Source organism: Elaeis guineensis, chromosome 2 (assembly GCF_000442705.2).
Source record: "Elaeis guineensis isolate ETL-2024a chromosome 2, EG11, whole genome shotgun sequence".
Taxonomy (NCBI): Eukaryota; Viridiplantae; Streptophyta; class Magnoliopsida; order Arecales; family Arecaceae; genus Elaeis; species Elaeis guineensis.
The window spans coordinates 9,350,913-9,363,696 of record NC_025994.2 but is presented as its reverse complement, the minus strand read 5'-3'; the positions used below and the strand labels follow the sequence as shown (position 1 = coordinate 9,363,696).

The following is a 12,784-nucleotide window of genomic DNA, read 5'->3' as shown; positions in this document are numbered from 1 at the left end:
TCAAAGAAAATAACAATGATTAAAGAAAGCTCTTGATTAATACAGACCAAAAAGTTACAACATTAAGAAAGAATTATCAATGTCTGCGGTCAGGCTTCCATTTGATCTTCACCCTTCTGAACCCATATCTTCACAGTCTTATCCTTTTCAAGCGCACCTGACGCAATCATGTTCTCTAAGGGGTGACAAGAAACAGCAATAACAGTATCCGTGTGACCTTCCAGTTTCTGAACCACCTTCCTGGTTTGAAGCTCCCACAAGTAAACACAGTTATCCTCTGAACCACTAACAGTGTATTTCCCATTTGTTATGGAAAATGAGGCAGAAATGCAATATCTCAGATTGGCATGCCCAGTATATGTCTTCAAAAATTTACCCGTCGAGAAGTTCCATAGCCTCTGCACAGCAGGTGACATAATTCATTGATCATTAACAAGACAGATAATATTTTACAGTCAGAATATCATGAGAACAAGGGAATTGTGAATTCTGCTTCATTTTCCATTGCAATCAACCAAAGCTGACTAAACGCGACAGCCATACCTGAGCGTGCGTCTGGATGCATGACATTGGTTATCCATAACTTAACAAGTTTGATTCACGATAAAGGCATAAGTTTCATGGGTATAATAAGCATAGCAAACTATTCGTTAGAGAGGATATATACAGACCAAGGGAGGATGCAGGTGATTGTGATAGGAGATAGGTACTGATGATGAATAATGGTTATTAGAAATTGGGTGAATATCTTGCTCCACCTTCATGAATTTTGACATAAACTTCAGTTTTTGTAAATTACTGGCCCACTGAAGTTTTCCATATTGAGTTCAAAGATTTCCATAGAGCAGTAAGCACACCAAGCAAAACATACAATAAAATCTCGGAACAAAACACAAAAGCCAGATTTCTTTTTTTAGATTTCCATAGAGCAGTAAGCACACCAAGCAAAACATACAATAAAATCTCGGAACAAAACTCAAAAGCCAGATTTCTTTTTTTTTCTTTTTTTTTGGGGGGGGGGTACAAAAAAGCCAGATTCAAAGTGCAAAACAAGGAAAAAAAAATGCCTTCAACAAGTACGAATTTTTTTTTATGTCAATGTAGACAGCAATCTTCTTTGACAAAAAGACCATGAGTGATTATTATGGTATATTATGGTATTTAACCTCAAACTAATTTTTCTAAAAAGACAAGTGAAACAACAATATTAACACAGCAAGCATTTCATCTATATCAAAAGAAACAAACAATTATCACTTCAGTTGAGAATTAAAAATTGTAATAAAATATCATTTTACATGAGGCACATCCAAGATGGTCCACCCATATTATGATATCCTATGACCTACTTATCCAGATAAACATTATTAAGGGAACAGTCCTGGCCCCAAGATTATAAAAAGAATAATAATAATAATAAATAAAAAAATCCAGCTGAAAAGTTCACATCACTCAAAGGTACAAAGAAACTAGCAAGTTAATTAACAAAGGCTAGAATTGGAAGATCAACAAATACCAAAAATTAGTAGCAAACAATGAACACCAAATATGCAAAATTCATTAATAGTATAAACTGGCAGGCCAGAATTACTGCATCAAGTGATAGTAAAAGATAATGGTGTTACAGCATAAACAATTATCAAACATCTCATATCATTATATGTCTGCTAGTGCGTTTGGGTGCCTGTGTTGTTTATGCCTCTCAAGGGTAGTAATCATAAAAAAGAGTAACAAAAGTACATTGAAATGCAGAAGTAGTCAGGCAGCCTCTTCAGTGTGTATAGTTAATAATGTAAAAGGTAATACTAGCTTCTACATGGAGCAGTAAAGCACAATATAACCATTTTAAGGTAAAAGAAATCGCTTAAGCATATAGAGCTATTTAAACCTTTAAGCATAAGCTAAGAAACATTTTGGCAGTTCTTAGATAAATTTGTTTATACAATATAATAAATAAATCCAAATGGCAGGAAAGCTAAATTATGAAGACATTAACATTAACAACTGACTTTATAATTAAGAAATTATAAATGGTCCAGATGAATATAATAAGAAAAAGCTACTAATATAATAGCATGTGTGGCAATTGACATGATTTATAATCATGCTGGACAAACACTGAGCATGTAAGCACAGCAAATCGTGCATGAACTTACACATGTGGTCGGGTCTACAAAATCTTCATATCCACTCATTTCAAGAGCTGTATCCATAGTTACTGGCAGCTTTTTTAGATCTTTTCTCAGTATTTGTATTCTTCTTATATGCTTAGTCCAATAAGAATCCCATCAGCTGCCAGTGCAACATTTTGAAATAATTTCTCACAACTTTTATCTCTATTATCCAAGATCTTCCGCTCCTCTGCTTTAGCATTCAACACAAATATAATTTGCTCACTTTGTAGGGACATCTCAGTTCAATGATGAACAAGCCCATCACTGTTAAGTTGTTTCTCCACCATTTTATCCTCAAGTGGCGCCCTGTATGTTCCCTACTGTTGTATTCATTTCTAACATGACCATAGCTATATGAACTATCCACTTATTCTCATCCATGTCATAATTAGAGCCCGTCTCATATTCTAATTCTCTGATTTATATAACATTGTCAACCTTAATATTGTACTGAAAAAAATTATAGTCAATCTTTGTGGTGCCAAACAAGCACAAAATAACCTGGCAACGTCTCTCCACTTTTTAAAACCTGCTTCTTTTTCCATGCCTTCACCTATTTTCACATGTTTGCTTGCTTATAAGGATGTAATCCTTGACTAGATTATATTGTTTAGCCATTTAAAACATATGCATCCATTCTTGAGGCATAACTAATCTGCAATTCTTAACATCGTCTGTTACTTAAAAACCTAAGCCAACTAAAATGTTATTTCTTGTGGCATGCAACCCTTGTGACCTCGTTCATTGGTAGATACTTAAAAGACATCAACCGTCCACTTCAAAAAAACAATCCTCAAAAAATTGTCATCTCTTTCTTCAATGTGATAAGCTCGAATCTTTAGCTAAAAGCCATGAAAGAGAAAAGGAATTTCCAATTGAAAAGTAAGGTTCCTATGTTTGCAATTTTACAAACCTTCATAAAAAGGCCCTTTGAGGACTACAATAGTCTTTTAATTCGATCAGGTTTCTTAACATTTGGTCTCAGATTTCAAGTTTTATAGTTAGTTTTTAGGTCTTTTATTTGCAGTTTTGGTGTTTGTTTGTTTGCATGGATTACCTAATCTCAATCTGGAGGGTTCAAGTCATTGTATGCAGAGTGTCTTAACCTGAAATACAAGATTAACCACTTTTAGTGTATCGGGTCTTATTTTGTCAGGAGAACAAAAGAAAGAAGAAGAGGAAAGGGACATAGAATCACACTATCTTCCCTCCAATTATTCTCTCCTCTTTGTTTTAGACTTTATTAAGAGATTATTCAAATATGTCCAAATATGGATTTGTATGAAGCATGCTGTAACTCTATTTTGTGGCCCTGTTGCAGGGGTTGTGTCACCTTTGTTTATGTTAACAAGGTTCATCCCCCTTACTGGAATTCATTTCCTCTGCCGATCAAAGAAGAACTTCCTCTAACAGTAAGTATGGTTTGCTGTAAATTACAAAAATTAAAATTCCAACAGAGCACCATATGATGCCTTACAAACCAACCATGCCTTCTACACCATACTTAAAGTTCTTATGGATTGGACAATAAACTTCAGTCGAACTTTCCTAGATATAGTAAACCAAGTCTGGAAAATATTTCAGGGCAGCAAACAAGCTTAAATTCATGACCAAAGCAATTACTATAAGGGTTTTTGCCAGTTAACTTATTGCAGTACTAACTGATCCAATCATTTGGTCATGTAACACCTTGCAAATCGAACTGAGGAAGTTGTGGCCTTTCTAAGTTAAATTTCACATGCAAGGGCTGGTTGTGGCTTATTATGGACCCAGAACCCACCCATACCTGCATAAAGCAGCCTACCTAGTCTACCACGGTCAAGGTAATGCACTTAGATCAAATTGCTCTATTGGAAATAGAAACTTATACTCTTGTAAGTTGTAACGTTTCAAAACATTGTCAGAACATGAGAATCTCCAAAAGTGTATGGATAGAAACCGATGCACAATCATAATTTCATGACTGTCAAACCAAATTGGTCGAGACATCTTGCATTACCCCAAAAAAGAAAAAAAAGGATGATTTAACATTTTACATATAAATTTCACAAGGATTTTAGCTATTTTACTAGTTTAAATGAAACAATTACAAGTGATTTTGATTGATATGACTAATTAATTGATAGAGCTGAAAACTGATAGGACATGGGTTGAATATTTTTTATGTCCACATCCAAATTCCTGTTAGTTAGTGGATAAGAATATGGATATTGATATCAACTGGACTACTGAAATATGTACTCCCATGTCTGCTTACAACCAATGCAAATTAGATTGTGGATTGTGTTTCTCAAGCAAATTGAGGCCCATTTAGGTGTCAATTGACAAAATTTACAGCCCTAATAAAATCTATGGAGTTTCTTTTATGAGTCTGGGGAGTCTTTGCTAAGAAATGTACGCATCAATAGCTTAGTTGTAAGTTTTACAAGCCCTTCCTTTGAACTATCCAAGGCTGAAAATGGGTTAAATTTTATCCGACCGTACCTGCATCCACATCCAACTTGGCCTGGATTCGAACATATATGGTTGAGTCCAATTGAATCTGAATGTGGATCCGGATAGTTAGCCTGAAAAATAACCGGATATGGATTCAGATACAGATTTCTCTAATTTTTCAAAATTGGGATCCAGATATCCATTTATTATGTATCCTAGTCTCTCCCAGATCCAGCATCTGCATCCCCGACTCTACGCACCCTTTTCTTCCCTTAATCTCATTGTCATCTTGCCCTTCAAAATTTTAAGAGTACTTCCCCTCCCGACGGCTAGGGTTTTCCTTCCCACTTCCCCAACCCACCGTGAGGTGTCCCTACCCAACCATCAACCAATGACCATCGTCCTTCCTAACCAGCAACCACCAACCAGCATCCTTCCCGACCAGCATTCAATGATGAGCATCCTTCCCAACCAACGTTCGATGACGAGTGTTCTTCTCAACAAGCATTTAATCACGAGCATCCTTTCCGACTGGCATTCAGCACAACTGGTGGCTAGAATAGAGGTATGCTGGATTTGTTATTCATTTGACAAAGATAAATCTAAACCTATTCTAAAATTATTTGAATCAAAATTATTTGATAGGGGATGGATCGAATCTAAATCTAATCCTTATTCGAATCAAGAGAAAAAAATCAAATCCAAATCCATTCTAAAATTATTTGGTTTGGACTTAGGATAGAATCAGATACAAGTGCAAATATTTTAATAAAAGTCAAAGCTTGGCAAATACACCTTCTAGTCATTCGGAGGTGCCAGATGTTCCTCCAAAGTCCAAAGTTCTAGTCAATCAGCCACCTAATTTAGTCTAAGCTTATACGAAACACAACTAATAATTTTTCCTACTTCTTTAGTTTATAATTTATACGGAATCAAAAATAATATTTGGTTTTCTTGAAAAAGGTAAATTTACCCCTATCATGTGCTCTTGCAAAGCATTACTATTGATTCTAATTTTTCCTTGAAATGATAAGGAGTAATTCACTAGTTTTTTTTCCTTTTGTAGTAGGCCTTCTCATGATAGACCACAAGCAAAACTATCTATGTTTAAACCCCAGTATCTCTATTCATAGTGCTAATAGGGATGACTTCATATGACCAAATCACAAATTCATATGAGTTATGAGTTCTCCCACCCAGTAAAAAAGAGGGGGGGAAGTGCTCCTATTTAGTGTGAGATGTGATACACATTATTAATTTAGTTATGCAAGATGATCTCAAAAGAATTAATATGGCAATTGAAAATATCTAAAAAATGGTGAAAATCATTCGAAGCTCTCCACTACAGTGAGAGGATTTTGAGAAGAGGGCTAAAGAATGTAATTTGGAGACACGTAAAGGTTTATCACTTGATATCCCTACATGGTGGAACACTATGTATGCGGATGCTTACGGATGCTCATTATTATAAGAATCAAGAGATTGTTGTGTTTTAATCCTTATAAATTTGATGTGTCCAACAAATGATTAATTGAAAAACATAAAAGTATTTTGTCAAGCTTTGAAAAATTTCTATAATACCACCAAGCTCCTTTCACGCACAACATATGCAACTGCAAATCTTTTTTTCAAGAATTTTGTGAAATCCAATTACAAATTGTTGAATGGTGCACAAATCCTAAGGATCACTTCCTCTTTATGGCATTATCTATGAAGGAGAAGTTTGACAAATATTTGTGACAATCTAATCTTGTCTTGGCGGTGGATTCATTCTTAGATCCTCGCTATACAATAAAAATTGTGAAATTTTATTACTCATAGATCTATTTTTAAATAGAGAAAAAGAAACCAATGATATTCATAATAATATCGGAAGTCTTATAGTGAGTATGAAAAAAAATTCCTTCCTCTTTTGTTTCACTTACTCATGTTATTGATTCACCAAAGGATAGTAGATATATTTCTGATGAGTTTGATGAGATGAAAGAAAGAAAAAGAAAGTTCACAATATTTACGAAGGAGAATGCACAACAACAGCAAATTAGAACAGGTTTTAATACATATATATATATATATGGAGGAATCAATTTGGCGATGGGTTGAAGGTGATGTCTTTGATATTTTAGACTGGTAAAAATCTAATAATCCAAAGTATTTTATTTTATTTTGAATTACAAGAGTTATTTTGACAATTCCAATATCTACTGCAGCATTAGAATTAGCATTTAGTATAAATGGATGAATGATAGATGCATTCTGAAGTTCTTTAGACCTTGATGTTGTCAAAGCTATGATTTATCTTCAAGATTGGCTAAGATCTAAAAAAAAAAAAAGATAACTAGTTGTATTTTATATAATAATTTTCTTAAGTTTAACTTATTTATAATACTTTACTAGTTATATTTTTATTTTGTTATAGGTCCTATTGCATCTGTTGTTCATAATCTTTATTCTCCTACTATGTCGGATCGCTATTGTATCTCTTTTGAAGATCCAAACAAATCAATATCAATTCATATGTTATGATAAACTACATGCATATGGAATATAGTTTTAAAACATTAGTTTATTATTTTTATTTATGTATCTTGAAAATATTATATTAATATCATTATTTTTATTGTCGGATGATTAGAGCATTGAAGATTGTCACATGATGTTATTCAATTACTTAACAATTTATGAAACTTTTCTAAAGATATTTGTATTTATAGGATGTATTTAAAGTTTTTCTTTGAATAAGATTAACTATGGCAAATGGTGGTTGCGTTTTTAATCATGTTTATGCATTTAAATTCTTGCTCTTATATCATTTATCTTATAAGGATTATGCTACTTATTCAAATCATTTATCATTTAAATCCTTGCTCTTTTAATGTTAGATGCCCTAAAGCTAAAATAATATTATGGTTTTTGTTATAATGAAGTCAAAATATAGGAGCTCTAAAGAGGAAGTACAAATTTATTATTTTTTTAAATGATTATTTTTAAAAACATTTGTGCATCTTAATTGACTTTCTTATTTTCTCATATTTGTATTCAGGTACTGCTATTACGAGTATGGACGAGCATATATTCATGTTAACTAGGGAGTGTTAGCGATCATTTGGATTCTTAATATAAGGTACATATTATCTCTTTTTTTGAATATCTTAGATTTTTATCATCTATTTTTTTTGGTACGAGTGGGCGCTCATACCACTCTAGTGTGAGAACACCTCATAAAGTCAGAGAATAAAAGATCCTGCAGAGCTCACAGGCACGTCTAACCCTGTCGCCAAATCCAGTCTCCGATATGCTCAGCAACGTAAGACACAACCCAATCTGTGGTGTTGTTCATCTTTCGAAAGACATGCCGAACAGATTCCACGATGAAGTCACGAACGAAAGCCCAGATGTCATAGAGGAGCGGATGAGCCTCCAGCTGCTTCGTGCCATCTTGGATCCAGCAAATAAAGATGGCAAAATCTCTCTCTATGAGAATCCTCTCAGCCCATAGCTCCTGACTGGCGTAGATAATGCCCGTCCAAACGGCTCGAAGCTCAACTCCCAGGATGGAGGGCTCAAAAAGATATGAGCCCACCACCGCTGGCAATTTGACGTCCGGACCATAAATGACAGCCAACACCATTTCTACCATCCCTAATGCTACCATCGAAATTAACCTTGAAAACTCCGAAGGAGGAGACTCCTAGAAAATGAAAATAACCCTCCAGATTACTGCAATAGCAGCATGGGAGTCCCAAAAATTGGAGACATCAAAGGACGAGCCGATAGCATCAAAATGACTGTACTCTGCAGCCAAGCAAATGGCTCTCTCTAGCATCCTGTGTACAAGCACCACCTCAGCTTCGAAAATCAGACTGTTCTTGAAAAGCCAAATCTGATAGGCGATATATGCCATTATATCCTCCCAAGTACAGATCGACCCCTTAACCATACTCCAACGGATCGTGTCTAAGAAGAGGTTTAGCCAAGGGCCGCTGCTCGCCTCCCAAAGCTGACAATCTATTTCTTACTTTCAATGGAGCTTTAGACTATAATTATCTCTCCCACATATAATTATGATTATATCTTGGATTATGATTATAATTATGCTTATCTTAGGTTCTTTATGATCATATCATTATTGCCGGTTTTCATCATTGAATTTTGCTTAAAGATTAATTAATATCCAAAATAGTATCCGATTTATATCCATTTTTACATAAATAAATATGGATACGCTTAATGTCCGATTTATATTCGAATCTATTCATAACAAATATGGATATGTTTAATATCCAATCTGTATCCGTATCTATTTAAAACAAATATGGATATTAATTTTGATATCCATTTAATATACATATCCGTATCCATATTCATTGAAAAAATATGGATACAAATATAAATATACCTATATCCGATCCATTTTCAGCCATAGAACTATCACAATTAAAAGACAACCATTCATTCATTTTATAGTGAGCATCCAAGTTTATGTGGAGACCCATCATATAGAAGAAGAGAAACAATAATAATAAATATATCCAAATGTCATAAGGATAGACAACTATTTTTTTGTAACAAACCAAATAGTCCCATGTGAATATTGATTGATATCACTAATTACCAAACAAGGATGAAAATAGATTGGATATAGGTCAAATATTTGTTATATACATATCAAGGGTTTAAATCCCGGTACAGACCGCTATATGGTTGGTCCCCACTCTATATGGTACCAAAACACTACCATCCCAACTCCTAATGCAGTCTCTCTTTATTTCTGGGCTAAGCCTCCCTCCTTCCTCTCCTTTATTTATCCTGTTCTTTCCTCTCTCCTTTCTTTCTTTCCCCAAACCTCAGGCCCTGTCATGAATGAAGATGAGAGAAAAGAGAAAGGAGAGACAACCATGGTCTCTTCTTTTGTAAACAAAGACACTTGAGTCCCAGATGGTAGAAGCTGAATAGGTCAACACCAGGGTCCCAACCGATTCCAAGCAAGACAAGTGGAACATCCCAATCCATGCACAAACTGGTGTCTCACACATGCACTGTTTTCTTTGTGGAATGGTATGGTACAGTGGGATGAGATAACACCATTGGCACCTTAATCCTTGATCCATATCCAAATCCTATCTCAGTTAATTAATAACATGGACATGGATATCGATCGCTATTAAAATACGTCACCAATATCCATAAGCTTACAATTGATGTACTTTAGATTGTGCATTGTGTCTTTGAAGGAAAAGGGAGCACAATTAGGCATCAACTAGCAAAAATTCTAACATTGATTAGTTTCAGTGAGTCACAGAAGTCTATTTGATGAGCTTATGGGGCGTTTATCAAGGATTCTCTGTTTTTAGAAGTTCATTTGTAAAGTTTTAGTAGTCTTTTAATCCAACATCATGATTGAAAGACTGCCATCAATCTAATTTTTATAGATGATTCAAAATGCATAAGTTTGTTTTGAATAAATTCATAAATGAGCTGGATACAACCAATATGATGCGATAAATCAAATAAAATATATTGACAAAGTTCATACACAATTCACAAAACAAAAAACAAATCACATAATATAAAAACTTAAACATGTCACTAAGATAGAAAGAAACCATATTTGTGCTATGCTGACATCCATATTGGTACTTATATCCTCACATCTGGATCAGTATCAAGATAACACATCAAAAATCTATAGTTGTCTCTAGATCTAGAATGAAACTCAAAATGAATCCATATCCAGGAACAGAAGTAATAATATACAACTTTAGATAAGGAATGTGACACAATTAGGTTATGTCTGATGAAAGTTCAGCATTGTCTATCAATCAACTCAACCCTCATGAGAGCAAAACTATTCAAAGCAAATAAAAGTAAGTATTAACTAGATCTGTCTCCAAGAAGATGCCTGAATAAAGGCCCAAAAAGAACCTCATCAATTTGGGTGCTGAAATCACAAACCTCTAAACGATATACGAGAATACATTTTTAGAAATAGATGAATGACATACTTCTTCACCTCTTAGCTCTTGACATCTTTCTATTAATGCCTGACTACACTTTTGAACAATAAATTTATGACAATTTTCCATTAGAATTTCTTCAAGCCATTGCATCCCTTGAAGATTGCAGTAACCATTTTTACAGGTACTTATAACAAGCTAAAGGTCCTTTAAAAAAAAAAACACTTTTGTCTCTTAGGCTGACCATTAAAATTACATCCTTAATGGATATTTTCTGGCTAATATGGAAGCTTATCCATGGGTGAAATGTAAAACATCTCAAAGTATGCTCTCGTATTGTTTACTTACCAGTACAGTACAAGATACATTATGCCCCATATCTGCTCACAGTTCACCAAAAAAGATGATACAGCCATGTCATTATGTGTCAATATGGCATGCCATAAGGAATTGGGACAATGTGGTAGTGATTTGAAAGTTGAAACCTTAGTTTCAATTCATCAAGAATTCAACGTCATCCTAATTATACATGATAGGAGGAAGACTGCTAAAAGTAGCATGTTATCTCTAGATCCTTAAATCAACCTGGAGAGGAGGCTCTAATCTCGAGAAGGTAAGGATAGAAAATAATCTCTTTTAAGAGGCAATTTTTTCCAAAAAAAAAAAAAAAAGCTTCGTGCCATTAGGGAGATCAGGAAAATACAACTTTACATCACATTTTTCTCAATGGTTGTACTTCAGGTTGTTGATATTATATCCTCAACAGAAAGCCACTGAATTGAAGGTAATTTGAGAAGCATATTTGTAATGATAGATATCAATCCATCAATGCCACCTTTTCTTTACCATCTTGTTAGGGTAGATATAATTCCTTTAATTTCTATTCTCTTCCAAAAAAGAAGCATTTTTCATGCAATAGAACTCATCAAAGGAAAGAAAAAAAGAAAAACATAAAATACCGTACCAAGGTGTTGTCGAGAGTAGCAGCGAGCACAAACTTCCCGTTGGGGGAGAATTTCACGAACGACACCGGCGGACTCTCGTCATCAATCAATGTCTTCATACAACGTCCCGTCGAAGCATCCCAAATCCGGCAAAGCCCATCGTAGCTGCTCGAAACGATCAAAGAGCCGTCGCGATTGAAGTCGACGGCGGTGACGGGGTCGGAGTGGGCGGGGATGACTCGGAGACACTTGTTGGACTTGACATCCCAGAGGCGGACAGTCTCGTCGAAGCCACCGGAGGCGATGATGTTGGACTGGGGGTTGAAGGCGCAGCAGACTACGTAGTTGCTGTGGCCGGTGAGGGTCTTGAGGGGGGCGGCCCCGCCGTCGGTGGCGAGGTCCCAGAGGCGGAGGGTGCGGTCGTCGGAGGCGGAGCAGAGGAAGCGGCCGTCGGCGGAGAAAGAGAGGTCGGAGACGCCAGCGGCATGGCCGGAAAGCTCCGTGCGCAGGGAGAGGTCAGCGGCGGACCAGATGCGAAGGGTCTTGTCAGCGGAGGCCGAGGCGAGGAGGGCGCCGTCGGGGGAGAACCTCACGGCTGAGACGGCGCGCTTGTGGCCGGTTAGGGTTTCTCGGAGGACGTACGGTGGAGAGAGGGTCGGGCTGCCGCCTTCCGCGGCGGCTGAGAAAGGGGATGCAGTGGGCGGGGCAGCGGAGGCCATCGCCAGCGGTGGGTGGTGTTGGGGTTTGCCGACGATTGAAAGTACGCAAAGGGTTGGCCTGCGACGAGGTGGCAGAAAGAGGGAAAAGAAGGATTGAAGATTACTCTGACTGATTTACCCTGGACAATTGCAGCAATGGCAGTTCTGTCAACTGGATTTTTAAGGTAGGTTAAAAGAGGAATATGAAGTTGATGGTCGCAAATTTGGGATAGAGGTTGTCAATCCAACACGCAAACCCGGGTGCCGTCCCGAACCAAGCCCATCACAGCCCAGGCTCAAACTGAGGCTGACGATGGAGGTTTCGGTATGGAATCGAAGTGAAATCGGTTGTAACTTTTGGCTTGGATACGGCGCATATGGGTTTAATACATGTACGAGCAAATTACAAAAATTTTTTTGAGAATAAATCGAAATTATAAATATATTTAATAATTTTTAAAATTTGGAGTTACATCTTTAACATTTTAGTCAACTCTATATTCTAACTTAGGCCGTTAGACAGTTTATTGACGCTACGATTGATTTTGATGAATAACAAAATATTTGAATATATA

The 12,784-nt window shown here is 36.1% G+C and overlaps 1 protein-coding gene across 1 annotated transcript; it reads right to left on the bottom strand.

The window, feature by feature from the left end:
* Positions 1-12,334, bottom strand: LOC105060976 (COMPASS-like H3K4 histone methylase component WDR5B). The gene is made up of 2 exons (XM_010944887.4): positions 11,532-12,334; positions 1-398 (listed from the first exon to the last, which is right to left on the bottom strand). The coding sequence occupies exons 1-2, from the start codon at positions 12,228-12,230 to the stop codon at positions 90-92; spliced, it is 1,008 nt and encodes a 335-aa protein (XP_010943189.1). The 5' UTR covers positions 12,231-12,334; the 3' UTR covers positions 1-89.
* Between the last annotated feature and the right edge of the window lie 450 nt (positions 12,335-12,784).